The sequence below is a fragment of the Phyllostomus discolor genome, chromosome 2, assembly GCF_004126475.2.
Source record: "Phyllostomus discolor isolate MPI-MPIP mPhyDis1 chromosome 2, mPhyDis1.pri.v3, whole genome shotgun sequence".
Taxonomy (NCBI): Eukaryota; Metazoa; Chordata; class Mammalia; order Chiroptera; family Phyllostomidae; genus Phyllostomus; species Phyllostomus discolor.
In genome coordinates, this window is record NC_040904.2 from 114,691,033 (window position 1) to 114,718,781 (window position 27,749).

At 39.3% G+C, this 27,749-nt stretch overlaps 1 protein-coding gene across 6 annotated transcripts in view; it reads left to right on the plus strand.

Moving 5' to 3' along the window:
• The window catches only part of B3GLCT (beta 3-glucosyltransferase), a 135,370-nt gene that overhangs the window by 45,627 nt on the left and 61,994 nt on the right, over positions 1-27,749 (plus strand). For 3 of the 6 annotated variants that reach the window (XM_036018378.1, XM_036018375.1, XM_036018380.1), the window contains 3 exons: positions 15,772-15,848; positions 16,348-16,459; positions 24,877-25,013. In XM_036018378.1, the coding sequence (XP_035874271.1) occupies positions 15,772-15,848; positions 16,348-16,459; positions 24,877-25,013 (326 nt within the window). Of the gene's footprint in view, positions 1-15,771; positions 15,849-16,347; positions 16,460-24,870; positions 25,014-27,749 lie in introns of all 6 variants that reach the window. The other 3 variants (XM_036018376.1, XM_036018377.1, XM_036018379.1) reach the window with 3 other exon arrangements.

Here is a 27,749-nt window from a genome sequence, read left to right on the forward strand (position 1 = left end):
TCCTTTCTGATTCGGATGCCTTTTATTTCATTTTCTTGTGTGATTGCTGTGGCTGAAACTTCCAATACTATACTGAATAGAAGTGGTGAGAGTGGACAGCCTTGTCTTATTCCTGATCTTAGTGGAAAAGATTTTAGTTTTTGCCCATTGAGAATGATGTTGGCTGTAGGTCTCTCATATATGGCCTTTATGATGTTGAGGAATGCTCCCTCTATTCCCACTTTGCCAAGTGTTTTCATCATAAATGGGTGCTGTACTTTAGCAAATGCTTTTTCCACATCTATTGATATGATCATGTGATTTTGTCTTTTCTTTTGTTTATGTGATATATTGCATTTACTGATTTGCGAATATTGTACCATCCTTGCATCCCTGGAATGAATCCCACTTGGTCATGGTGTATGATCTTTTTTAATGTATTGCTGGATGCGGTTTGCCAATATTTTGTTGAGGATTTTAGCATCTATGTTCATCAGCGATATTGGCCTGAGGTTTTCTTTCTTTATTGTGTCTTTATCTGGTTTTGGGATTAGGATGATGCTGGCTTCATAAAGAGTTTGGGAGTCTTCCATCAGTTTGGATTTTTGGGGATAGTCTGTGAAAGACAGGGGTTAGCTCTTCCTTAAATGCTTTGCAGAATTGTCCTGTGAAACCATCTGGTCCAGGGCTTTTGTGTGTCAGGAGTTTTTTGATTACTGCTTCAATTTCATCTGCTGTTATTGGTCTGTTCAGGCTTTCTGCTTCTTCTTCATTGAGTTTTGGAAGATTGTATTTTTCTAGAAATTTGTCCATGTCACCTAGGTTTTCAAATTTCTTGGCATGCAGTTCTTCATAGTAATTTCTTACAATCTTTTGTATTTCTCTGGTGTCAGTTGTAATCTCTCCTCTTTCATTTCTGATTGTGTTCATTTGGGTCCTCTCTCTCTTTTTTCTCTTGATGGACCTGCTTAAAGGCTTGTCAATTTTGTTTATCCCTTCAAAAAATCAGCTCCTGGATTCATTGATACTTAGAATTGTGCTTTTAGTCTCTATGTCATTTAATTCTGCTCTGATCTTGGTTATTTCCTTCCTTCTGCTTGCTCTGGACTGTCTTTGTTGTTGTTCCTTGAGTTCTTATAGGCATAGGGTTAGGTTGTTTGTTTGAAATGTTTCTATCTTTTTTAGGTAGCTCTGTATTGTTATGAAATTGCCTCTCAGGACTGCCTTCATTGTGTTCCACAAGGTTTGGATTGTTGCGAGTTCATTTTTTTGTTTCCAGAAACATTTTGATTTCTTCCCTAATTTTATTATTGAACCATTCATTGTTTAATAGCATGCTATTCAATCTCCATGATTTTGAGTGTTTTGGTTTTTTTTCCTTGAAGTTGGTTTCTAGTTTCATTCCATTGTGATCCTAGAAGATGCTTTGTATGGTTTCAATTTTGTTGAATTTTTTGAGGGTTGTTTTGTGTCCTATCATGTGGTCTATCTTTGAAAATGTTCCATGTGCATTTGAAGAGAATGTATATTTAGCTTCTTTGGATTGGAGGGCTCTATATATATCAGTTAAGTCCATTTCATCTAGGGCATTGTTTAATGCCACAATATCTTTGTCGATATTTTGTTTGGAAGATGTGTCCATTTTTGACAGTGGGGTGTTAAAATACCCTACTATAATTGTGTTGCTGTCAATATCTTTCTTGAAGTCCTTTAAGATTTTCTTTATGTATTTGGGTGCTCCTATTTTGGGTGCATATATATACAATGTTTAGGTCTTCTTGGTGGATTCTTCCCTTGAGTATTATGAAGTGACCTTCTGGGTCTCTCTTTATGGCCCTGGTTTTGAAGTCTATTTTGTCTGATATGAGTATTGCTACCCCAGCTTTTTTTTCCCTTTCTTTGCTTGGAAAATTTGTTTCCAGCCCTTTGCTTTCAGTCTGTGTAGATCTTTTGTTCTTAGGTGGGTCTCTTGAAGGCAGCATATGTGTGGGTCACGCTTTCTGATCCATTCAGCTATTCTGTGTCTTTTGATTGGAACATTTAATCCATTTACATTTAAAGTTATTATTGATAGGTGCTTTTTCATTGCCATTTTTGTACCTATGTTCCTTTCTGTCTCTCTCTTTTCCTGCCTTTCCTTAGAGCAGTCCCTTTAGCATCTCTTGCAGAGCTGGTTTGGTGGAGGTGTATTCCTTTAGACTTCTTAGCCTGGGAAGTTCCTTATTTCACCTTCTATCTTGATTGAGAGCCTACTGGGTAAAGTAGCCTTCATTGCAGGCCTCTGGTTCTCATTACTTGGAATATTTCTTGCCATTCTCTTCTGGCTTGGAGCATTTCCATTGAGAAATCAGCTGCTAACCTTATCGGGGCTCCCTTGTATGTTACTTCCTGTTTCTCCATAGCTGCCTTTAAGATTCTCTCTTTGTCTTGGAATTTTGCCATTTTAATTATGATGTGTCTTGAAGTGGGCCTCTTTGGGTTCCTCATAATTGGAACTCTCTGTGTTTCCTGGATTTGTGTGACTTTTTCTCTCATCAAATTAAGGAAGTTTTCTATCACTAGTTTTTCAAATAAGTTTTCTATCCCTTGCTCTTCTTCTTCTCCTAGTATCCCTATTATATGGATATTATTATGTTTTATATTGTCTTGCATTTCCCTTAATCCCTCTTCATTCTTTCTGAGCCTCTTTTCCTTTTCCTGCTCTTTCTGTGTTTTTTTTTCTACTTTGTCCTTCAGCTCACTGATCTGATCTTCTGCTTCATCGATCCTGCTTTTTCATTCCTTCTACTGTGTTCTTCAGTTCAGAAATTGTATTCTTTATTTCTTCTTGGCCCTTGTTGATAATTTCTGTTTCCTTTTTCATGTTGATATAGTTTACAGTGAGTTCATTGTAGCTTCCCTATAGTTTCTGGTAGCTCATTGTGAGCTCATTGAGCTTCCTGATAACCATTGTTTTGAATTCAATATCTGAGAGTTGACTTAGCTCTATGTCATTTAGCATTCTTTCTGAGGTTTCCTCCTTTCCTTTCATTTGGGGTTTTTTTCTTTGTCTTCCCAGTGTTTGTGAGACTCTTCTTGTTAGCCTCAGCTTATTGAATTGATCAGTTCTGGCTCCCTGAGTTTATGATATGAATGAACTTTTGTGGTAGAATACCTGTGATATTCATTGGTGCAGTCTCCTTGATCTCCTGAGCTCACTGGTCTTGGGGCATCATTTAAGTTGGCTCTTTGTTTGTTTTTGGGTTTTGATTTTTGTTCTGTCTTTCTTTGGTAGTTCCTTCCCACCAACTGGTTAACTGAAGGCCACTCTGTCCACCACCTCTTGTATTTTGTGCTGGTGAGGGCAGGTTTTGTTGAAATCATTTCTTCCATGTGTACAAGGTTTCAAGGATTCTCTCTTGCTCTTGTTCAGTTGTTTGTTCTGGGTAATTTCTCTACTACTTAGTTGTATTTCCAGATAGGTCCTGGATTGAGGTTAGTGTGGCTTCCACTCCCTCCTTCACCTTCTTCTGTTGTTCTCTGTTGGTGGTTCCTTTTTTGTTGGGTTTTGTCTTCCAGTGAGCATCCTGGTGTTCACATCTTCCACCTACTCATTTTTATGATCAGTTGGAGGGGGAAGGCAAAATGGTTTAAGACAGCAAGAGAGTATTCTATCATATTTACAGTAGCATTCAGTAGAGAAGAGATAGGAGATCCTTGGTTATGTATAGTGTTAATTGTGATATTCCACTGAAGTATCAAGTATCCCCTTTTTAGAAAGAATGGAGAGAAGATATGGCTCTTCTTGGGGAGGTAAGGGTTGTGAGTTGGATCTAGAAGGCAGTGAGCTTGTGGGAAGTCAGATTCTAAGGTAAAGGTGAAAGTAAATAGGTGTAGTATGTGAAAAAATAGAGTTAACCACTACAGTAATAGAGTTCAGGAAACCATGAAGTGGGCTAAGATCTGGGAGGGGTGTTGTGTAGTATTAACAATTGTATGGAACAGCTATTATTTACAATAATAATGGAGGAACAGTCATATAACAGAATCTATGTGATCTGGATAACAAGAGTAGGGAGTATAGGACCTTAAATAGTGTACTAATGGAACACAAATGAAGTAAAGGACAGTCAGTTAGCAATACACTATGAAAGAGAGAACAGGGGAACCCTGTCAAATGATACAATATAACCAGCCAAGCAAAGAAGAGTAAACAGAAAGAAGAGGAATACTAAATTACTATTAAAATAAAAGATGTAAGAATAATGTAAAAATAATAATACAAATATGCAATAACTTGGAGGGTCTCTGTGATAGCAAAGTGAAATTTGTCTCACTGTTTCAGCTGTTGGGATGCCCCCTCTTTGGGGCCAACTCTGGTCTTTTCACAGTTCCAGGTTTTTTTGTCTCACTTGTGGGTATTTAAAAAAGAGAAAAAAGATGCAGAAGAAGGAAGGAAGAAGAGATAAAATTAGAAAGAATGGAAGGAGGAATGAAACAAGAAGGGAGAAAGAGGACAAAGGTATTGAGAGATAAAAAATAATAAAAATTAAAAAATAAAAAATGACTTAAAAAAAAAAGAAGCCTCTTGGTGGTTTCAAAGTGGCCACACCGGTTTTTCTGGTCTTGCTGGCTCCAACGGGCTGAGGGTCTTTTCTCCGTTCAGATCAGTGCTCAGTCAGCCTCAGATGCACTCTTCCCGTGGCTAGCTGCACACTCTCCCCAGAGCTAGCCTGGTGTCTGTCCTCAGGTCCCTGGGTGTGGGACCCAGGCCTTCCTCAGAGCGTACTTTCCGCTGTGGGCTGAGGCCTTCCGCGGGTTGTGGGTGTGAATGCTCGACCAGGCTGTCTCCGGCCCCACAGGTTGGGGTGTGCACCCTTCCCAGTGCTTTGGGGGCACACAGGGCCTCCCGCGTCCCCTTGGAATCGCTGCCTGGTTGGGTGGGGAGGTGGCCGGAGCGATTTCTGCAAGAGAATGCCCCAAATAGTGTCTCTTTTTTTTCACTTTTTCTTTTTGAGAAATTCCTCCTACTCAAGCCTGCTGCTCCGTAGCTCTGTACAGTGACCTGGCCTCTCACACAGCCCAACTCTCCAATCAAACCGGGGACTGTGGGGGTCAGGGCCCCTCACAACTCTCAACTCTCCCAAGCTGGCGTCTACAGACTTTATGGGTGTTCACTGCCCTTGTGTGTTTGCCACTTGGTCTTTATTCCCCTCTCTGTGACTTCAAGCAGCCAGGTAGGTCTCTCCCAGTGCTGCTCAAACCTTGTTTGGCAGGGGAGGGAACTGTTGACCCAGCTCTCTCCCAAGAACCCTGTGGCAGATGTGGTGGGCTCTGGGCCTGGGGCTGCAGCTGCCCTGGTCCTCGCACAGGTCTCTGGGACCTTATTGTCCTGAAGGACTCCCCTTACCGTCTGGTTTCTCAATGTCCACTATAATTTTTGGTCTTCTATTTTCATATATGCTGGGGTACTGTTTGCTGTTTGCTCTGTTCCTCTGCAGATCAGCTAGGTTATTCCTCCCGTGTGTAGGGGGAAGTGGAACCTGCTCCCTCCTTTCTCTCCATCATCTTCCTCCTGATTTTAGCACTGTTGAATAAGAATTTATTCATCCAAGACTTCTGGTCAAGATGACAGCCTAGGTAAACATGGTACTTGCCTCCTCCCACAACCACATCAAAATTACAACTAAACTATGGAACAGCCATCATTTAGAACTACCTGAAATGTGGCTGAATGGAGTGCTGCTTTTAGGGAATTAAAGAAGCCATGTTGGGACTGGTAGGAGGGCTGAAGACACAGAACAGGCTGGTCCTACACTCATGTGTGGCAGATAAAAGTCAGAAGGGATATCTTGGTTGCAGAGGTCCCTCCTGAAGAGTGAGGGATCCCAGCCCCACACAAGGCCCCCCAGCCCAGGGTTCCAGTGCCAGGAAGAGAAGTCCCCGTAACTTCTTGCTTAAAAACCAGTGGGGACTATAGCGGAGCATGACTGAGGGCCTCTGGAGTTCCAGGTAGTTCTTCTTAAAGGGCGTACACAGGGACTTAGACTCACTTTCTCTGAGCTGTAACACTGAGGCAGCAGCTTGAAAGGCACCAGGAACATATAGGAAGAAATTGTCTTGCTTCAGGGTGAGAGCTGTGGGGATAGTTTTCTTGTTCTCCCAGATAGAAGTACTGGAAGAGGCCGTTGTTCTTTGATCAGCCCATCCCCCACAGAGCCAGCAGGTGGGTGCCACTTTTGAGACTCCATCATCCTGGATCACATTGTTCATCCTGCAGTGGTGACTCCCAGTCCCACCCAACCTTTGGGCCAGTCCAAGCTATTTCCAATGGCCTTTCCATATGAGTGGCCTGCCTCAGCTCATGCTTCTGATTTTCCTAAAATTTCTCAATCAGGCAACATCTGGCCTCAGTGTGCCCTATACTTGTTGTCCCAGGACTGGCACTAGCAGTGCCGGCCTTGGTTCACAGCTTATCCTCACTTGGGCACCTTCAAGCCCAGCACAAGAGCAGCCATCTTCAGATAACTTTGCAGCTTATGCTGGGTGGTTCTGGGCAGAACTCAGGCAGTAATTGACCTTGGCCTATAACTCCCAGGAGACTCCAAAGCCAGCTGTCCCAGTGGACAGCTTCAGACCATGTCAAAGCATCACCACCTCCACAAGTAACACACTCAAAGGGAAGAATCAGTGGGCTCCAGAGCCCTGCCAAAGTGAGTTCTGCTTTGTGGGGTGGGCCTCTGCACAGCTGAGCCTCCACAGTTGTTTCAGGTTGGTGGTCAGTGGTTGCAGCCAGTCCTTGCAGCTGATAGGCCTGGCAGTAAATTGCTCCCATGGTTGTGCCAACAGCAATCAAGGCTCAACTACAAGAGGAGGGTATATACATGAGCCCACATGGAAGGGCTCTTGCATGCCCAGCTTGGGTGATCGGGGAGGCCATGCCGCTGGACCCTACAGAACACCTACTACATTGGGCCATACTGCCAAGACAGGGAGATATAGCAGTTCTGCCTAATACATTGAAACAAACACAGGGAGGCTGCCAAAATGAGGAGACAATGAAACATGTCCCAAATGAAAAGACAAAACAAAACTCCACAAAGAGACCTAAACAAAATGGAGTCAAGCAATCTACTAGATGCAGAGTTCAAAACACAGGTTATAAGGATGCTCAGTGAACTTAGTGAGAATCTCAAGAGCACAAAAAAGGATGAGTCAGAAATGAAGGATACTCTAACTGAAATGAAGAATAATTTGCAGAGAATGAACAGTTGAGTGGATGAAGCCAAGAATCAAATCAGCACTTTGGAATATAAGGAAGCAAAAACCACCCCATCAGAATAGCAAAAGAAAAAAAGAATCCCCCCCCCAAAAAAAAAAATTTGAGGATAATGTAAGGAACTACTGGGACAACTTCAAGTGTACCAACATTCACGTCATTGGGGTGCTGGAAGGAGAAGAGAGAAAGCGAGAACTTGAAAACCTATTTGAAAAAATAATGATGGAAGACTTGCCTACCTTGGTGAAGCAAATGGACACACTAGCCCAGGAAGTGCAGAGAGTCCCAAACAAGATGAACCCAGAAAGGCCAACACCCAGGCACATCATAATTAAAATGCAAAAGGTTAAAGACAAGGAGAGAATCTTAAATAAAGTAAGAGAAAAGCAGTGTACCTACATGGGAGCTCCCATAAGACTGTCACTGATTTCTGAACAGAAACTTTGCAGGCCAGAAAGGATTGGCAAAGAATATTCAAAGTGGTGAAAAGCAGAGACCTACAATACAACCTAGATTACTCTATACAGGAAAGCTATCATTTAGAATCATAGGACAGTTAAAGAGCTTCCCAAACAAGAAAAAGGCAAAGGAGTTTATCACCACCAAACCAGTATTACATGAAATATTAAAGGGACTTCTTTAAGAAGAAAAAAAAGATTAAAAATATGAACAACAAAATGGCAATAAATACATATTTATTTAACAATTGAATCTAAAAAACAAAATAAACAAGTAGTACAGAAACAGACTCATATATACAGAGAACATTTTGATGATGGCCAGATGGGAGGGAGGTTGGGAATTTGGGTGAAAAAGGTGAAGGAATTAGGAAGTACAAACTGGTAATTACAGAACTGTTATGGGAATGCAAAGTACTGTATAGGGAATATAGTCAACAATATTCTGTTAACTAAGTGTGCTGTCAGAAGGTTGCACTATTTATTGGGATGATTGCTTAGTAAGGTATGTAATGTATAGTCACTGGAGTGTATACCTGAAACTGATATAATAATGTATGTCAACTATAAATAAAAAAAATAGAATAAATTACTCTTCTTCTAAAAAAAAAGAAAGAAAAATACTGCCATAGGTGGAGATGGATGTGGGCAGAATAACAGGATGAGATGGGCAAGTTGAGAAGTTATTTGGAAGTGAGGAGAGACTGTTTATGTGGCATGCACATGGACTTTGGAATCTGAAGATCCAATTTCATAGCCTGGTACTGCTTCCTTGCTATGTAGCCTTTGGCAAATCACTTTACCCATCTGAGCTTGTTTTCTAGATAATGAGCAACAGTTTGCTCTGTCATTTTCTTATGACCTGTTTCCTCATTGCATATCATAGGGTAAACCATGCCATGAAATAGAGGCTTTTTTTTTTTTGCCTTTTGAAAGTGAATTCCCCCACTCAATTATGGTGCCTCCTAGTCCAGATCAGCTGGTATTAATTTGACATTTAATCAAATCCTGATTAAATATTGTGACAGTATGTAGCATTTCTATAATTCCATTATGGTTTCTCCTTCCCATCTCAGCTTTTATAGGAGAGGGGGACAGGACTGGAGTCGAACACTTGTAATTTTTGTCTCCTGGTGTCTCTGTTCTGAGTGAAATATTATCATTTTATTTCTAACTGGCCTTTTGATTGACAGTCACACCTTCTCACTTGATGAGTTAATACAAATAATCAGTAGATGCCATGCATTTTCCACTGTGGCACCTCCTGAAAAATAAAAAAAAGCACTTGTTATTCCTTCAAAAGTTAGTAAATTAATTCTTTTATCTTGCATTTTCTTACATATGACATGTTTATTGAGTAGTAGCAATGTGCCAAATCCTATAGATATTATAAAATTATTTACTTCAGTTTTAATTTTTGAAGAAAGCTAGGATTTGCTTCCATTTAATTTCAGGTCAGGATAGTATGTAGGGACTATAGTTTGAATTTTTTTTATATTCCTATTTTAATTTCAATTCAATAATAATAAAAATTGCCACAATTTATTTCTAACCCCTCACCAGAACCTTGGGAGTAAGTTTAATTGCCTCTATTTTAACAGATGAGAAATCTGTCTTTTAAATGTGGCAAAATAAATTTAATTTTCCAGTATAGACCTGCTAAATAAATCTGTGATTAATACTATCCTATACAAAATTTATTCATCCATTTATGTAATAAATCTTTATTGATATTTACTTTATGCAAGGGCCTGGGCAAGACGTCCCAGTGAGACCAAGTCCACTTCACTGGGGAGTGGGTGTTGCTCAGCAATAATTAATCCCTCATACCATGTGGAAGACAGTGTCACGAACATTTGTCTCTTTTTTGGCTGCCTAGCATTTGAACCCTGTGTCTGTACTGCAGAACCCTATTCTGTGTGATTGAGCTGCACCAAGGCCCACCAAGAACAGAGGCAGAAGCTGGTCTCCCTGAGCTCAGGGGAGGGCATCTGTGATTGCGTGTGGCTACTTGGATGTTCCCATGTAGGATTCTGAGTCTGAAGCCAGGGACCCAAAGAAGCCAGTTGCTTCAGAACCTACTCCTGCAGTGATGACTTCATTGTCAAGTGTCTGATGTTCCATGTGGATGGTGCCCGTGGTGGGTGGTGCCCCTCAGAGTGACCTGCTCCCAGTGGGTCACTATGGATGGGGGGAGCCCTGCCCACCCTGCACACTGCTGCACGAATTTGTGTCAGCACAGCAAACTGAGAGCATGGCAAGGACCTGGCCAGCCCTGCCTGCAAGTGTCAGTGAAAGCTTCATTAGGAAGCTTGAACTGAGCCTGGAAAAAACAGTAAGAGCTTTCCAGCACATACCTGGGGCAACTGTGGGGACCCCCATGGATGGTGGTGGTCAGTAACGGGTCCCACTAGATGTTAGTGAATAGGTGACTGAAAGGAAGGTGACCAGTTGTGAGCTAACATGATGAATTCACGTTTGGAAAGGTGGAATTAGAGGGGCTAATGAGACATCGAGTAGCTGGGGCCAGGGCCTGGAGCAGAGACCAACTTGAAATGATAGTAGTCATCCTAGCTGACTCTTGTGGAGTATGCATCACTGGTACCATTTGCTTTGGTGCTCTGAGCGATGCACTGTGCTGTGCTGTTTTCTTGTGTCAGCTTGTTTAAGCCTGTGAAGTGGTTACAGTTACTTTCCCCGTTTTGCAGTGAGGAAACTGAGGCTTGGAGAGGTTGAGTGACTTGCCCATGGTCATATCACCAACAAGTAGTGCATCTAGGCCTGTATCTCAGTCCGACTGGCTCCAAAGCTTCTTCTCTCTGCTCTGCTGCCACCTGACGCACAGATGGGGCTTTAGTCACCTGCAGATTGGTGCAGCCTATGTGAGCGAAGAATTCCATGATGGTTATTCAATGATGTCCTGTTTGTGCCATCCCTTTACCTGGCTCCATTTGTTAATACCCCTTATCCCTGACTTTGTCTTCTAGATTTATGTGCTTATTGCCTGTCTCCTTCATTAGCATGTGAGATCCCAGAGGGCAGGGACTCAGCCCTGTGTTTTCACAGCTGTTTACTGTGTCCTAGGACTGTGTCGGGCACATGCAGTTACTCAAATATTGTCAAATCAATAGTTAAAATAACTATGTCATGCATAGCAGGCGCCAGGTAGAGGCATGCAGTAACTCACTTGGTGCCCAGTACTACGGTTATCCCTGTATTAGACAGAGGATAGCAGAGGCACAGACAGCTCAAGGAACTTGCTCAAGGTTACACAGCCCTGACGGGCGGTACAAGGATTCCCATGCAAGTACTTTGGTTCCAGGAACCAGGTTGTTCAATGCTAAGCTTTACTGCCTCTCAGGAGTGGATGAATGATTAGTTAAAACAGATTTATAGGAGCTATAAAAGTGTACTTAGTAATACATCTTAAAGTAAATGGTTAATAAAAATAAATTTCGTAAATAACGAGGTAATTTTTTCTCTTGTTAAGAAAGGACAGTTAACGATTAAGACAGGTATCTGGAAAAATCTTTTTTAAAAAATAGGCTCAGATTCCTGGAAGATACATTATTATATCCTCGTATATCAACTACTGATCCATAAATAATATTGGGTTTTTAAACACTCGTAAATCTGTCTGATAATGTGTTTCAAACAGCATGTTGTACATCTCTGTTATTATCCTCACAAGATATACCTACTCTCACAGAAGAAATTATAATAGTAAACAGATGTTAATTTTCATCACAATTTATTTGTGTCAAGGTTCAGTTCAATGCCTAAGAACTATAAAATAGTTGGAATTTGGAAATACAGTTCAACTAGAATCAGTCTTTAAACAGGTTCAGCCTTTTAGAACATTTACGTAATACTAAACAAATGTCTAGGCTTTTACTTTCTAATTCAGAGCTTGGTCTGAACAGTGAGACTGAATTAGACCATAAACTCGTGTACTGCTGGCTTATATTTTAGATCAAGGGGTGGACAGGCTGCAAATACTGGGAAGCAGCCTGTGGATGGGAAAAGGCCAGCAGCATGGGGTTCAACCAGCTGAATTCTTTCCAGACAGAGTCAGGAAAACTAAAGTGGTTCAGAACCAAATTTGCCTAATAAGGAAAGTGATTTGTGTGTTTTAAATGTTAATCGGTTTCCTCCATGTTCAAATGTTGGCTTTTTTATTCATACTATTAATATTTCTAGCTATAAATTTTTCATGATTTTCCCTCCACATGCAGAAGAATGGGCTCTCTCCATTCCCAGAGTGTTTTCAGACTGCTCGGCTCTGCAGTCACACCCGGCTCCCTAACGAAGATGATGAGTATGTGTAACAGCCAGGTGATGAGTTCAGGTGTTGGTTTTGAACTTACTTGTTTTCAATAATTAGCATCTTTAAATGTAAATATATATGCCTTGATAAGAAATACATTCAAAGGAAGTACTACCTGCAGGTCCAGTGGGCTTTCTGAGATTCAAGTGCGTATTAGGGCATCAGTAGATGCTGAGGATGGAAATAAAGGTTGACTCTGGTTCAGTGAGACAGGTAGAGAGGTGACATAAAAAGTTGAAGTTACTGTGATCAAGTTTTTCATTTTCTTTCCCTTTCCTGTCATCTTCCCATGTTTGGTCATTTGTATTTTTAAATTTTTTATTCTAATTTTTTAATCCTCACCAAGGACATGTGTCCACTGATTTTAGAGAGAGAGGAAGGGGTCGGGGGAGGGGGAGAGAGAGAAAGAAAGAGAAACATCTATCAGTATCCTCCCGTACGCACCCCAGTAGGGGATCAAACCCACAACCTAGGCATGTGCCTGACCCAAAGTCCAACTGGCAACCTTTCAGTGCACAGGATGATGCTCCAACCAACTGAGTCACGTGGCCAAAGCTATATTTGTGTTTTTAGCCCTTTATGCTTGCCTCTGCTGTGGCATCACCTCCTTAGTGACAGGACTGTGCCTTGCCTTTAGGTTTGAAATAGCATATTGGGGTGAATAAGCACAGTTTACATTGAAGGTAGACAGGGCTGCGTGCATGAGTGTTTCTACTTAAGCTTTTATTCCAAATGTCTCTATTGATGTACCGTTTTCTTACTTTCCCCTTGATTTTTCATTTGAAAACTCTTTCTCAGTTTTTCATCCAATTATGTATTTAAAAACATGCTTTGCATCTCATGTGCCTTCGGCTGGTGACATGGCACCTTAAGAAGGTCTAAGCCCCAGGGTGGTGTTAGGCAGGCAGACAGAAAGAACAGAAATTATAACAATTCCAAGAGGTAAGACCTGAGATAAGACCATTTGAAGGAAAATTTTACTGTAATCTTTTAAACTATTTTATCTTAGAAGTGCTAATACACTGAGGATGTATCTGTTTGGGTCTTTTGTATTCACACACAGAATATATACATACATACATATACATACAGACACACATGTGCATATATAAAGAGTAAAAAGCCTTGGAGCTGTTTGAATATTAGTAGATGAAAGTTTGTTTATAATGCGACCTTGGCTTGATGAAGAATTTATTGAGGCCAGGTTTGCGAGTGTCAAGGCAGAGCTTTATGTTTTTGAGACGAAAGGAATCACAGGCCTGTGAGGACAGCCACTGACACAGCATACCAGTTTTTGAAATGTTTCTATTTGGAAGTATAGAGGTACAGAAAGTTTGATTGCCGTTTTTGTGTTTACCAACTGAAGCAAATATGAAATCCAGGCATGTGATTTAGTGCACAAAAAAGTAATGGAAATAGAATTGATTACAATCCACTAGTAAGTCATAGAGTTTATTTTAGCCTAGAAGTTAATTTTCCCTTTGTGCCAACTAAACCTTTGTCTTCTGCACTTTTATTGTGACAGGAGTTGATCATAAGCCTGACTTGGCACCTCCGCCAGAAAAGTGAGAGACAGCTTTCTTCTGACGTTACCTGTGTAGGTGCAATACCTGGTGACATCACCGACACACAGGGTGGGGCCAAAGTAGGTTTGCAGTTGTTCATATGGAAAATAATACAATAATTGATAATAATAACACAAGAATAAACTCTGGGTGTCTGGGTGTCACAAGTGTAACCTACCTTTGCCCACCCTGTATTCCTTATAATTAGGAAGGGTAATACTTGTTTGGGAGGAAAATTTTGAGTTTCATTCATTTTTCCTCAAGACATTTTAAAACTAAGATATATTCTAACTATATTAAAGGGTTTTTAAAGCACACATGTAATAACTTTTGTCATCTTGACGTGAATATTTTCACTTTTCTGATTGTTTTGTGGTCTCACTTCATGTATGAATTTGTTTTACATCATTGGAATAATGTGTAAATTCCACTTATCATAAAGATGCTTTCATTGTTATACAGTTTTCATTATTATAATTCCAGTTGCTACATAGTGGTTCATTTGCTACTTATTTTCTTAGAAAACTTTTTTTAGTATTTGCTCTTTCTCTTCTATCTAGTTCATACTAGTATGTTCTCACAGTTATTTGAAAAATTTATGCAAATGTCAATTTTATTAGTTTTCTTCACACAGTATTTGTTCTGAAACAATCCCTTGTGAATATATGTAACATTTACAGTGATATTTTAAAAGGCAGCGAAAATTACTGCATAATTTAGACTCAACAGCAGGAAAGCCCTGGATTATCTTGGGTCACTGTTAGTTGAGCCTTTAGGTTTTTTTCTCTAACATGCTGTGTTGTTGTTAGTCTGATATAACCTCTGATTACTGGTTTTGCATTTCATATTTGTACATGAAAGTTAAAATAAATGCTACATAGCATAAAGAAGCAAGGCTTATTTGATATTTGAACTCCAGCAATTTACATTAAAGCCATTCTCCTCTTCTTAAATAGCAAACTTCTATGAACTGTGCGACTGATATGGAATATTACTGTACTACATTAGAGCAGTGATATTTTAAATATTTAGACATTTATTTTGTTTGTAACAGTTCCCAAGAAATAGGATAAAACACAGAATATTTGTTCTGTGTTCTAAAGTTTGTTGGGGGAGGTGTTCAAGCATATTAGATATCTGACTTTTGGCTTGTAACAATTTGAAATATAATGAATAGTGCTTTGCTTCAAAGCTAACATTCATAGCCTTAAATGTGTTCATCTTTCTCTGTGTATATGTGTGCATGTTTATTTAACCATAGTTGTGTTTCATTTCTGAATTTTAGTTCCTCCCATGTTTATAAATTTTGAAATTTCATCATTATGCTATTACTATTGTTGCTTGAATACATAAGGATTATATTTCCAGTATTTATACCTCAAACTCTTTGTTATCGTGGTGTTTTGGGGTTTTTAGGAACTTTAAAAAAGGTTATTTCCATGTGAAGTAAACTGGATATTATATCCTCTTTTTTAGCTGAAGTGTTTTCTTTTCCCCATGCTAACTGTGGTGTATATTCAATAAAAACTATTTTTTTTAAAAAAAAGTGAATTGGGACTCATTTGTCTCTGTAGGTTACCTTTATTTTATTTTTCAAAAAGATTGTATTTATTCATTTTTAGAGAGAGGGGAAGGGAGGGAGAGGAAGAGGTAGAGAAACATCTATCAGTTGCCTCTTGTCCGTCCTGAGCTGGGGGCCTGGCATGCAATACAGGCATTTGCCCTAACCAGGAATCGAACCGGAATCCAACTGGCATCAAACCAGGAACTCTTCCGTTTGTGGGACAATGCTCAAACCACTGAACCACACCAGCCAGGCCACAATAATAACTATTTTGATTCCTCTGAGTGTTCTCTGACTACTTCTTTAGGGCTGTTCCTTCTAAGCCACCTTTGCAAGTATGCAAATGTCAGGTCAGACCTGGGTATCACTGAAGACTCTTCATGGAGGTGTTCAGCACTGTTCGGTGTCTGATGTCTAGGTGGCGAGAGGATGTGTTGGATTCAGATCAAATTCTTTATTTCTGTTAGCTCCATAAGAGAAGAAAAATGAGAATAGTGCAAAGAGTAAAATGTCAGGTCTCTAAAAATGCCTTCATTGTAAAATTAAGTCTTTTTAAAAAAATAATTGGAATGATCATATTATAGTTTTACTTATTTCTCTTCTTTGATATATTTCTTTAGGAACTTCCCAGAGTCCTTCTGCTTCACGAGCTGTCTGAGCAGGAAGGTGCATGGACCATACTCCCACTGTTACCTCAGTACGTTTCCCTGGAAATGTGTACATTCCTGACATTTCTTCCTGGATACTCGTAAGCTCCCTAGTTTTCATATCAAGAAGGTGTGTTTTTTTCTCAGAGCCAGTAAATGAAATAAATTTTAACTCCCCTTTTTATGACTACTACATTAACCAGATTTTTGATAATTGATTCCTAACCATGAATGGCTTTTATTTTTAAATATGTTTCTTTCTTAAAAGATAAAATATTTATATATTTGATATTTATATTTGAAAATTATCTGTCTTCTAAACTGGTGTTGTTATGGAGAGAATTAACTAAGAAGTCCAGCTGTTGTATAAACCAGTAGTATCTGGCTTTCCTATAAGCTGAAACTATACATTAAAGAAAAATATAAGGAAAAAATTTAGGTTCCTTGACATTTTATATGTCCTTCATCCATTTTCTGCCTCTCAGTTTTAAACCTCATTAAAAACTCCCTTTATAGAAGTGATTACTATAGCCCGTTTCCTTTTGTCAGCTTTTCTGTAACGTTTAGCAGAAATTCATCATGGATTTTCTTCTGTGAAGAAGAGACGAGAATACAAGTTCCAGAACTCTTAAAAACACTCAGAAGATATGACCCCTTAAAGGTGAATTCAGTTTCAATACCAGTATTTATCTTTTGGGGAAAAAGCTTAAGAGAAGATTTTTGACTAAGAGGTTTTTAAACCTAATAAAACACTTACTTTAAAATGAAAACGAATGGAATGATAGTTGAGTATCTAGAAGCCATTTAAATAATTCTCTTAAAGTTTTTTAGCCTTTAGAGGGATGGAACTTATAATGAGTTGTTTTTAAAGGAAAAGAAAAATCCAATTATATGTGTTAGCAATTGCAGAAAGTTAAAAACTATAACCTAGGGTTAAGGAATGTTTAAATTGGTTATTTCTCTTGATGAACAGTGAGCACATATTATTTTTGGTAAGGAGTATTTTTGAGTACTGCTCTGACAGCAGGGCAGGCAGACAAGGTCCTGACCACATGCATGGCACTGGGCGGCAGGGAAAGAACAGACCGTTACAGAAGCAGTCACAGGTCAAAGTGAGACCCCTTTTAGTAAAAGGAAACATGGGCTGCTGTTGGAAGCACAAAGATGGGCATCAGATTTAATCTGGGAGGGTCATGAGTAGAAGTGACATTCAATCTGAGTTGTGTAGGATGAGTGGGAGTTAATAGCAGAGAAAGAATGTGTTCTAAGCAGTTATACTTAAGAAGGTGTAGAGGTGGGAAAGGATGCTTCTAACAAAGAAATGTTAAGACATTAGAAATGTCTTAACATTAGAAATTCACTGTTACTTCCATGTTTTCAAGTTCATTGTGTGCAGACAGGGTGTAGCCATTGGATCTTGTTTACCTCTAATCCAGGGGTATCACACTCATTTTCACTGGGGGCCACATCAGCCTCGTGGTTGCCTTCAAATGGCCAAATGTAATTTTAGGACTGTATAAATGTAACTACTCCTTAACAGTTAAGTAGGAGCCCGTCACTGACGCCGGGTAGAAACAAGGTGGAGGGCCGGATTTGGCCCATAGGTCTTGTGTTTGCTACCTGTGCTCTAATCCGTAGCATGACCAGAGTGTTAAACACATAGTAGGTGGTCAATAAACACTTGTGAACAACCGAATAAACAACTGATGTCAGCTTTCCTGCTGGGCTCCACTCAGTGCCTCTGAAGATTTAGAGGGCTGACTCAAGAGACATGTCGAGAAAAATCAGGCTGCTCAATCTCTTGGAGAAGCCCAGAGTTCACCCTGACCACGCTGTAGAATTCTGTAAACTTGGAATAAACAGAACGGGCCTTTTCTGACCACCAGGCTCCTGCCCCGCCCATGTTCTGATGCACACCTCGAACTGGGTTGGATTTAGTGAGCACACCAAGAAGGAAAGGTGGCTTCTGACTGTCTGTCTGGTTTGTTGATGTAGACACCAAAAGTTGGGTGAGAGTGAACATCAGGTATCTCAGGCATTGGAATGTTTGCTACTGTAATGAAATCACCATTTTCTGTGTTTTATAAATGCTTGAAGGGTCCATTGTATTTTCTCTTCATACTTTTGCTTTCTGGGAAGATACAGATATAATTGAATGAGAAGGTTTTTAGGTTAAAAAAATAATTCCTTCAAAGGAGAAAAGAATTACGACCATGTCTCAGATGATGCTAACCAGCCAGTATCTCGGTACCTTTTGCCATGCTCCGTGTAAAACATGTGTTAGGCTTTTATGTTTCCTTTTCACTAGGGAAAAACTCCCTTATCTTTTTCAGGATGTAGGAGTTTTCATCTCCTCCTTGTGCTCATTTCACCTGGAGATTATTTTCCTATTATCCATAGCCCTAATTCTGTTCAGAAGATGGTGACTCACTGTGCTTTTTAATGAAAATTGGAATAAATTCAAAAGTTCACAGCAAGTTCATGAAAAGCAAGAACAGAGGCAAAATGAGATGGTTCCCCGCTTTTCTGGACTCTGCCATGGGGTGGGGAATCTAGGATGCTTTATTTCTTTTGAAACTAGTGTTTGGAATAAAAATTACACAATGTTGAAGTTAACTCAACCTGTGGGTTTTTTCCTACCACTTGAAATTTTAGGGAAACAAGTATAAAGCAAGCCTGGCTTGAATATTGACACAAACTACACAAAAATAATATGATGTAATATGTTAGAGTATCAGTTATTTTGTTTGCTTCTGACATTTTTTCCTTCCATATCTTCCTGTCATTCTTACTAATGCAAATTTATGCTGTAGTACAATATTTTAAATGGAAAAATTTAATCTTTATTAAAATTATCTTTGTTAAATGCCTTTCTAGGTGATTTTATATAAATTTGCCATATCTTGATGAAGTCCTTTTTTTTCCTCACTGGGTGCTTTTAATATGTGTGCATTTGCTGATGTTTCTTGACTTTTTTATTTTATCACAATTTTTAATGGCTGTGTATAATTTCATCTTATAAATGTGCCAAAATTTCCAAAAGCAGTTCTTCTTATTGGATGTTTAAGTTGGTATTTATATATTTAGTTCTGCTTTTTCATTTTTAATGGAGGTGATACAGGCATGCTGGCAAGGAATAATTGTGGTTTTTTTTTTCCAAAATTTTTTATTGTTCAAGTACAGTTGTCTCCACTTTTCTCCCACAACTCCTCACAACCGCAGCCATTCCTACATCCCATCCTTGGTCCTACCCGCTTTTGGTTTTGTCCATGTGTCCTTTATACATGTTCCTAAAATCCCTTCCTTCTTTTTCCCCCATTAGCCCCTCACTCCTTCCCTCTGGTTACTGCCAGTTTGTTCTTAATTTCAAAGTCTCTGGTTGTATTTTGCCTGCTTGTTTTGTTAATTAGGTTCCACTTATAAATGAGATCACATGGTATTTGTCTTTCACCACCTGGCTATTTCACTTAGCATAATGCTCTCCAGTTCCATCCATGCTGTCACAAATGGTAGGAGCTCCTTCCTTCTGCTGTATAGTATTCCATTGTGTAAATGTACCACAGTTTTTTATCTATTCATTTGCTGATGGGCACTTAAGAATCTTCCAACTCTTGGCTATTGTAAATTATGCTGCTATGAACATTGGGGTGCATAGGTTCTTTTGAATTGGTGTTTCAGTGTTCTTAGGGTATAACCCCAGCAGTGGAATTGCCAGGTCAAAAGGCAGTTCCATTTTTAGTTTCCTGAGGAAATTTCATACTGTTTTCCACAGTGGCTGCACCAGTCTGCATGCCCACCAACACTGCACTAGGGTTCCCTTTTCTCCACATCCTCTCTAACACTTGTTGTTTGTTGATTTGTTTATGAAGGCCATTGTGACTGGTGCGAAGTGGTATCTTACTGTAGTTTCAATTTGCATCTCTCTGTTGGCTATGATGCTAAGCATCTTTTCATATGTCTCTGGGCCCTGTGTATGTCCTCCTTGGAGAAGTGTCTGTTCAAGTCCTTTGCCCATTTTTTAAATTGGGTTGCTTGTCTTCTTAGAGTGTAGTTGTGTGAGTTCTTTATATATTCTGGAGATCAAACTCTTGTCTGAGGTAGTATCATTGGCAAATATGTTTTCCCATATGGTTGGTTCTCTTTTCATTTTAATGCTGTTTTTTTGTAGCTGTGCAGAAACTTTTGATGAGATACCATTTGTTTATTCTTTCCTTTATGTCCCTTGCTCTAGAGGATATATTGGTGAATATATTGCTGTGTGGAATATCTGAGATTTTCCTGCCTGTGTTTCCTCTAGGACTTTTATGGTGTCATGACTTATATTTAAGTCTTTTATCCACCTTGAATTTATTTTTGTGTATGGTGTAAACTGGTGCTCAAGTTTCATTTTTTTGCACATAGCTGTCCAGATCTCCCAACAGCATTTGCTGAAGAGGCTATTTTTATTCCATTTTATGTTGCTGCCCCCTTTGTGGAATATTAGTTGACTGTAGAGACTTGGGTTTATTTCTGAGCTCTCTATTTTGTTCCATTGGTCTGTGTGTCTGTTCTTATGCCAGTACCAGGCTGTTTTGATTATGGTGGCCTTGTAATACAGTTTGATATCAGGTATTGTGATCCCTCCTACATTATTCTTCTTTCTCAAAATGGCTGTGGCTACTTGGGGTCATTTATGGTTCCATACAAATTTTTGAAATGTGTGCTCTCTACCTGTGAAATATGCCATTGGTACTTTAATAGGGATAGTATTGGATCTGTGAATTGCTTTGGGTAGTATGGACATTTTGATGATGTTAATTATTCCAATCCATGAATGTGTACATACTTCCATTTGTGTCTTTCTTGATTTCTTTCTTCAGTGTTGTGTAGCTTTCTGGGTATAGGTCTTTTACCTCCTTGGTTAGGTTTATTCCTAGGTAGTTTATTTTCCTTGTTGCTATATCAAATGGTATTTTCCCTTATTTCTGTTTCTGATATTTGATTGTTGGTGTATAAAAATGCCTTTGACTTCTGAATATTGACTTGTATCTCACTGTTTTGCCAAATTTACTTATTAATTGAGTATTTTTTGGTGGGGTCTATAGGATTTTCTATGTATACTATCATGTTTTGTTTCCTCTTTTCCAATTTGGATGCTTTTTATTTCTTGTTCTTGTCTGGTTGCTATGGCTAGGGCTTCCAATACTACGTCAAATAGAAGTGATGAAAGTGGACATCTTTGTCTTGTTCCTAATCTTAGTGGGAAAGCTTTTAGTTTTTGCCCATTGGGTATGATGTTGGCTGTAGGTCTCTTGTACTACGGTTCTAATAGAACAGTGTCCAAGTTATTTTTTTATAGTTTATCTGGATTATAATTGCTTTTATTAGAAGGCCATTTAAAAAGCCATTAAGAAAGTTGGGAGAGTGCCTCTTTTCACATATACTATATTAATCTCTCTAAGTAGTCCACAACACAAATATTGACTAACAATTTTATATACTAGATAATAGTGGAACACTGCCTTTAGGAGTTAAAACATAAAAATATATTCTACATAAAATTCTGTTCAGAACAGGAGATCATAACAGTGAAAGATTAGTGAGGAAGAGGCTAAAATATACTGAAATGTTTATTTTTTTTAAATAACCTATACTGACATGGTATGCTAAATGTGATGATTTTCATATTCATAATTATTTAGTAGTTTGATAAAGTGGTTTTATCACTTTCATCTATATTTTATCTGTATTATTGATTTTTTAAATGTTGAATTTTCTATCTCAAGCTGAGGCCATTTGTCCTGAAATTATTCCACTTTCCCAGTGATGACTTAATATGTTCATAAAGTATCAAGAAGAAAAATCACCAGGTGGAGGAACTGTGACCTTAAACATATAGGCTATGTTGATGGCTTTCACACAGTTCCTCTGTGACCTGTTGCTGAATGGACCACTACTAAGACTCTGGATGGTGTCTGGAACACAACCACAGCAGAAGGCAGCTCTTAAGAAATAGTACTGTATCCCTGCTTCTTTTATTTTCTGGTAAGGACTAGGGAGTGAAGTGGTGATGGCTGGGAAAGAAAGAACATGTAAAAACTTTTAGAACTTAGGGTACTTGATTTAAATGATATGGTTTGGTTTGTTTCAAGGGGGGTGCCTTTAAAAGCTGTCCTGGACTTGCTTCATTCATTTAACCAGAAACTAATGAGCACCTACTACATGTTAGGTGTTCTGAGATACAGCAGTGGATAACAGTCCTACCCAGAAGCAGGGAATATTCTTGTTGCAGGGGAGATGAGCAATAAGCAAACATGAAAATAATGTGTCAGATGATCATTAGTGCTATGGAGAAAATAAAGAGAGTAAGAGGGATAGGGATAGACTGGGGCTGGGCTTACTATTCTGTGTAGAGTGTTCAGGGAGTACCTCGTTGATCAGGCCACATTTGAGGAGAGCATGAAGAAATAGAAGGACTGAGCCATGTGCTTCCTACTCATATATCAAACTGCCTACTCAATACCTCCACTTATCCATCTAATATGTACCTTAAATTTAACATGTTCAAAACTGAATTCTTAATGACCCTTTAAACCCCTTCCATCTTTAGTCTTCCCCATCCCAGAAATGACATCACCATCTATCCAATTGCTCATATAAAAAAACCTAGGACTCACGACTGATTCCTCTTTTTCTCTCAACCCCATGTTGGCATGTCCAGTTGGCTCTACCCCCACAATACACCTCTCATTTATCTTCTCTCCCTGTTTAATACCACCAGTCAGGTTGAGGTTGTGATCATGTCTTGCCTTGACTATTATTAGAGCCTCCTAGCTCATCTGGTTACTACTCTTGCCATCCAAATAATCTAGCCTTTCTGTAATTCATATGATAATCATTTACCTGCTTGAAAACTTCTTGTGGTTTCCCATTCCACCTGCGATAGTTTCACTAGATAGAGCATTTTCAGTTGGCTGAAGTTGTCTTCTATCACTGTAAAGATGTCGTTCTACTGTCTTTTGTATTCTATTTTTTTCTGTTGAAAAGTCTGCTATGTGTCTTGTTTTGCTGTTTTGAAAGAAATGTATATTCCACCCCCCCACAACTACTCTTAAGATGTTCTGTGTATGGTTTTTCAAACGACATATTACCTGTATGTAGTTTTCTTTATATTTCTTTTGATTGGTGTTTATAGAGCTTCTTGAATCTATGGCATGATGACTTTTCTCAGTTTTAGAAGATTATAAGGTTCTAGTTCTACAAAAATGGATTGTGTTTCATTCTCTTTCTCCTTCTATTCTGGGTTTCCAATTTCATTTATTTTAGACCTTTTCATTGTGTTGTATATTGCTGTTATGCTGTTTTCCATATTTTCTCTTTTGGTTTCTTTTTTGTGTATTAATCTGGATATTTTTTACTGACTTGCCTTTCAGGTCACTAATCCTCTCTTCTCTTGTGTCATATATCCTCTTTAATTCCTAATTATTCAGTTTTGTAATTTACATTTGACTCTTATTTATATATTCTGGCTCTTTGGTAATTTTTTTTTATATTTTTATGAATCATAGTTATGTTTTGATTACTAAAAAATCTGATTTATCTGTGTGTTTCTATTTTTCATTATGTTCTCTGTTTTTAGTGTGGTCTTGTTTCTTCTCATGCTTGGTAATTTTTCACTAAATGTCAGATGATTTATGTGAAAAACTGAAGAGGTTGTGGATGATATCCCTTCCTGTAGGAGGATTTAATGTTCTTTTGGGATGTAGGCCTTGCTTGGACAGGTCATGTCCTTACTCCTAGACCCCTTTTCCCCTGGCAGAGCCTAGACTTCTGGGGCTCCCCTGCACCACTGCTGGAGTCTGTGCTCAGCTCTTTAGCTTTTCCACTGCCACTTGCCACTTGCTTCTGGGTGTTTTGTTTGGCTTTGGAATTGAAGGAAGAGTACTTGTGGAAATTTGGGCTCACCTCACTGGGATCCTCTTAAGTATCTACTTTTTTGGCAGTCTTCAGCTCCAACATCTGCCTTAGTTCAGTGAGGGTTGCAGAGTCCTTAGCTGCTGCCTTCTGTGGTGTGCTTCTCTCTGCTTTGGGAACCAGCAAATTCCTGAGGGTAAAAGGAGGTGAATATGGGGTTTCCATGGATGTGTGCTCCTTTTTTTCTGGGATATTAGTTCTCACATCCTATCTGTCTTTGTTGTTTTCTGATCCCTCAAACATTTAAGTAATTTCTCCTGCTTTTATACTTGTCCTCACTGAGGGAGGGAGTAGGTCTGAGCCAGGCTATTCTGTTGTGGCCAGAAGGGGAGTCTTCTGTTCATTTAGAGTAAAGTCTGTGTTGTGTTCCACTGGCATGCCAAACTCACTCTTGTCTTCTTCTCTGTCTCTTATACCTAGCTTCCTCCTGTCCAGCATATTCTAGCCACACTTTGTATTGACTGTCTTGACTATTATTCTCCAGATTTGTGCATAGCTGGTTCCTTGATATTATAATACTCTTCAGTTCAGTGTCACCTCTTTCCAGGGTAGTCCCCTAATCAGTCTGTTATATATTTTCATCACAGCACATTGCAGTCACTATTTGAGTTCACTTGACTTACTTGCTTGTTTTCTGTCTCCCCAGTATTGTGTAAGGTATGTTCCTGCCTGATGTGGAATCAACATTAAATGCTAATTGAGAACGATAATAAATGTTAATGGAGCAAATGAATAAAATAGGCACTGATTGTAAAGGATTGTTCCAATTCTTTGCAAACCTCAGTGGGACATGAAGTAAACTGTTTTCCTTGTCTTAATAATATTTTGATATGGAATATTTTATAAAATACTACATTTTTATATTTATTGTACAATGACCAAGTTTTGTTTATCCTGATGACACAATATTAAATTATTCTCTTATGGACAAAGATTATGCTCTGTTCATTATCGTGAGCATTAATTATACTTTTGATCAAAAATTAAATTATAAATGAAAAATTATAATCTGTGCTAATTTCTATCACCTTAAATATTTAACTAAATAAAGCTAATGATATGACTTTGTTTTTGGTGTTACATGAAATTTTTTTTTAAATGATATTTTATATCTTCATTTCACAGGAATGGTTTTTAGGAAAAGCATTACATGATGAAGAATCTACAATAATTCACCATTATGCCTTTTCTGAAAATCCTACAGTTTTTAAATATCCAGACTTTGCTGCTGGCTGGGCCCTTAGTATTCCACTTGTAAACAAGTAAGAATTTACTAAGTTTTAAAAAAAATTTCACTGAGTATTATAACTGATGGATCTCAAATGGGTTTCAACCAGAGGCAGTATGTGGCAGATTGGGAAGACCTGTGGGGGTTCTTTTCTTCTGCCCCATTACCTACTGGTCCTCTCAGACTCATCTCTCAGCCTCTCTGTGCTTCCTCTTATTCACCTGCCAAATAAGGTGAGTAATTAATCGTGATGGTGAACATGCAATACAATATCCAGATGATGTATTATAGAATTGTACACCTGAACCCTATATAATTTTGTTAACCAATGTCACCCCAATAAATGCAATAAAAATTAAAAGAAACAAACAAAAATACATCATGAAACTAAGGGAAGGTACATACCTGCTCTGAGAACTCTACCCTGAGGCGTGTTATCCCTTGTTGTTATGGACCTAGTTAGCAATAGCTCTGACTTTGATCGTCAGTAAGAAAATGAATCAGTAACACACTGATTGGTAGTGGATTACTTGTCATGTGCATGGGTATGCACGTTTAAACAAGGGCCCCATGGAGGGACGGGAGGCAGTATAGATATTCATACCTAGCTATTTGTGTGTATATTGCAATAATGCTTTCTTAGATGTGGAAAATGAAAATATTTAAGGTGTAATTTAGGAGAAATGTGGTAGTTGACAGGCCCTCTTTTAATCTGAATACTTCAGATTAATTATTATGTGTTTTTGTTTTCTAAGGAATGGAAAGTTGATAATTGTGGACTTTATGTCTTCAATAGTGAAATGGTTTCTGTAATTTCTTACATGCAGTGTGCTGTTACTAGCTTCCTAGCCTATTGCAGATGCTCAGGTAGAAGATACCTTGTCATGAGTGGCTGGCTGAAACTGCTTGACAACTCCCTTATACTTGAAAGTTCCTTACAGTGTGATCCTCTCCTTGACAAAGTAGTGTCAAGCTTAACAGTATTTTCTGCTGAGAATCTAAAAATAACATCAACAGCACCCTTACTGCTAGTGAACAGCCACATGAGGCAGGTTGCATCAGGTAAATGTAGCGTGGAAAATTCTCTTTGGGAATGGAGTTACATGGGGAGGGAGACCATGCATGGAGGTGCACTTGGCTTGAGAGGTCAGGACAAAGGAGGAATCCTTTGGAGGGCTGGCAGCTGGGATGGTGGCTTCCTAATGTAGCAGTCCCCTGATGGAGGCAGAGGCCACAAGTCCTTGAGCACCCATTTCTGTGGTGTGAATGTGAGGATTGTTCTGGCAATCTTAGCCCAGAGACTCATCTTGTGACTTTCCAAAGATCCTGTGAGCTAGTACATGCCTTTACAAATGCAGTTTGTGCTTAAACTGGCCACAGTACATTCCGTTATCTTCAACTAAAAACCTTGACTCTTGTGCACCATTCTGAGATAGCCAAGCAAGGGCACCCTGCTCCCAGCCTGTACCAGGCATGTCTAGGAGGACCTACACAGTTTCCTTACTCCATTTTTAGATGGGCTGGGGCAGAGTGGAAGAGAACTGAGAAGAGAGAGTTGTCTTTCTCTTGGGAGAGGGACAAGTACAGCTATAACCTGTCCTGTGATGCTGACAACAGAAAGTGCCTCCTTCCCCCAGGGCCAAGGAGAAAACCAGCAGACCCAGGAAGACCCTGTACAGTAAGCCTGGGATTATCACCATCTCTCTAAAGCCACCATAATCCCTTTCTCTATCCTGTAGGTGCCTTGTCCTGGATGCAGACCCTCCTAATCTAAAGTGTTTCACCTTTCTTCTTCATCCCAGTTTCCCCATCTTGCAAGGGCCTTCTAGGAGACCTTTTTTGATGTTGAATACAATCCACCTTTTACTGACTTAAGTGTAAGAAATACCTACCTTTCCTTTTTAAACCAGGTGGATGATAGCGGCATGTCCTGAGCATGCCTTCGACTTCCCACTATCCTCACACAGGACAGCTTTGTCCAGTCTTGTTGCTCGCCATGCTGGCATCAAGGCATCACCTGGTCTGTGGAAATTCTAGGTCTATGACTCTGCCCTCCTGCCACACTGCATTGCTCATATGTGTAGCAGCCACCGAGCACTGGCAGGTTCCATGGCTGATCTCCTAACTGCTTCATGTTCCCATGTGACCAGCTGCCTGGGGCTTTGTGAACTGGGCTGCAGATTGTACACTAGCTGAGATGTTTGTCTTATTAAGGGGACACTTTTTACAGACTACCTGGCATTCTGTAGAGATAGTCCCAGAGGCACCTCCTTCTCTCCCTTGTGTTTATGAAGTCATTGAAAACATCTGTTCACAAGTGCCAGCTCACTCTCTTTTGGATAAACTCAACAATATTTTCTGCTGAGATTTGGGAGAAAACTGAGGGCCTCATCTCACTGCTATATGATGTGTAGGGACCTACAGCTAAGGGAACTGGGGCCAAAAGACTAAATCTTCTGCACAAGTTCAGAAAATTTCTAGTACTTGCCTCATAACTGCAGCGTGCTAGAGGAAGGAGGCACCAGTTAACCTTCCATACTGTGTTGTTTGCTTTCACAGCACGGAATAATTAACGACAAACTATAGAATGTTTGTAGTTAATTCATATCCATGGTCTTCTCCCTGCCTGTCCTCCCTTTCCACTGCCAGAAAAAGTAAAACAAAATATAAATGCAGACTCTACCATAGGACCAAATGCAAAATTCTGCTTACCAGGCACGTCCAACCTATTGGCATCTCTGGGCCACACTGGAAGAAGAGTTGTCTTGGA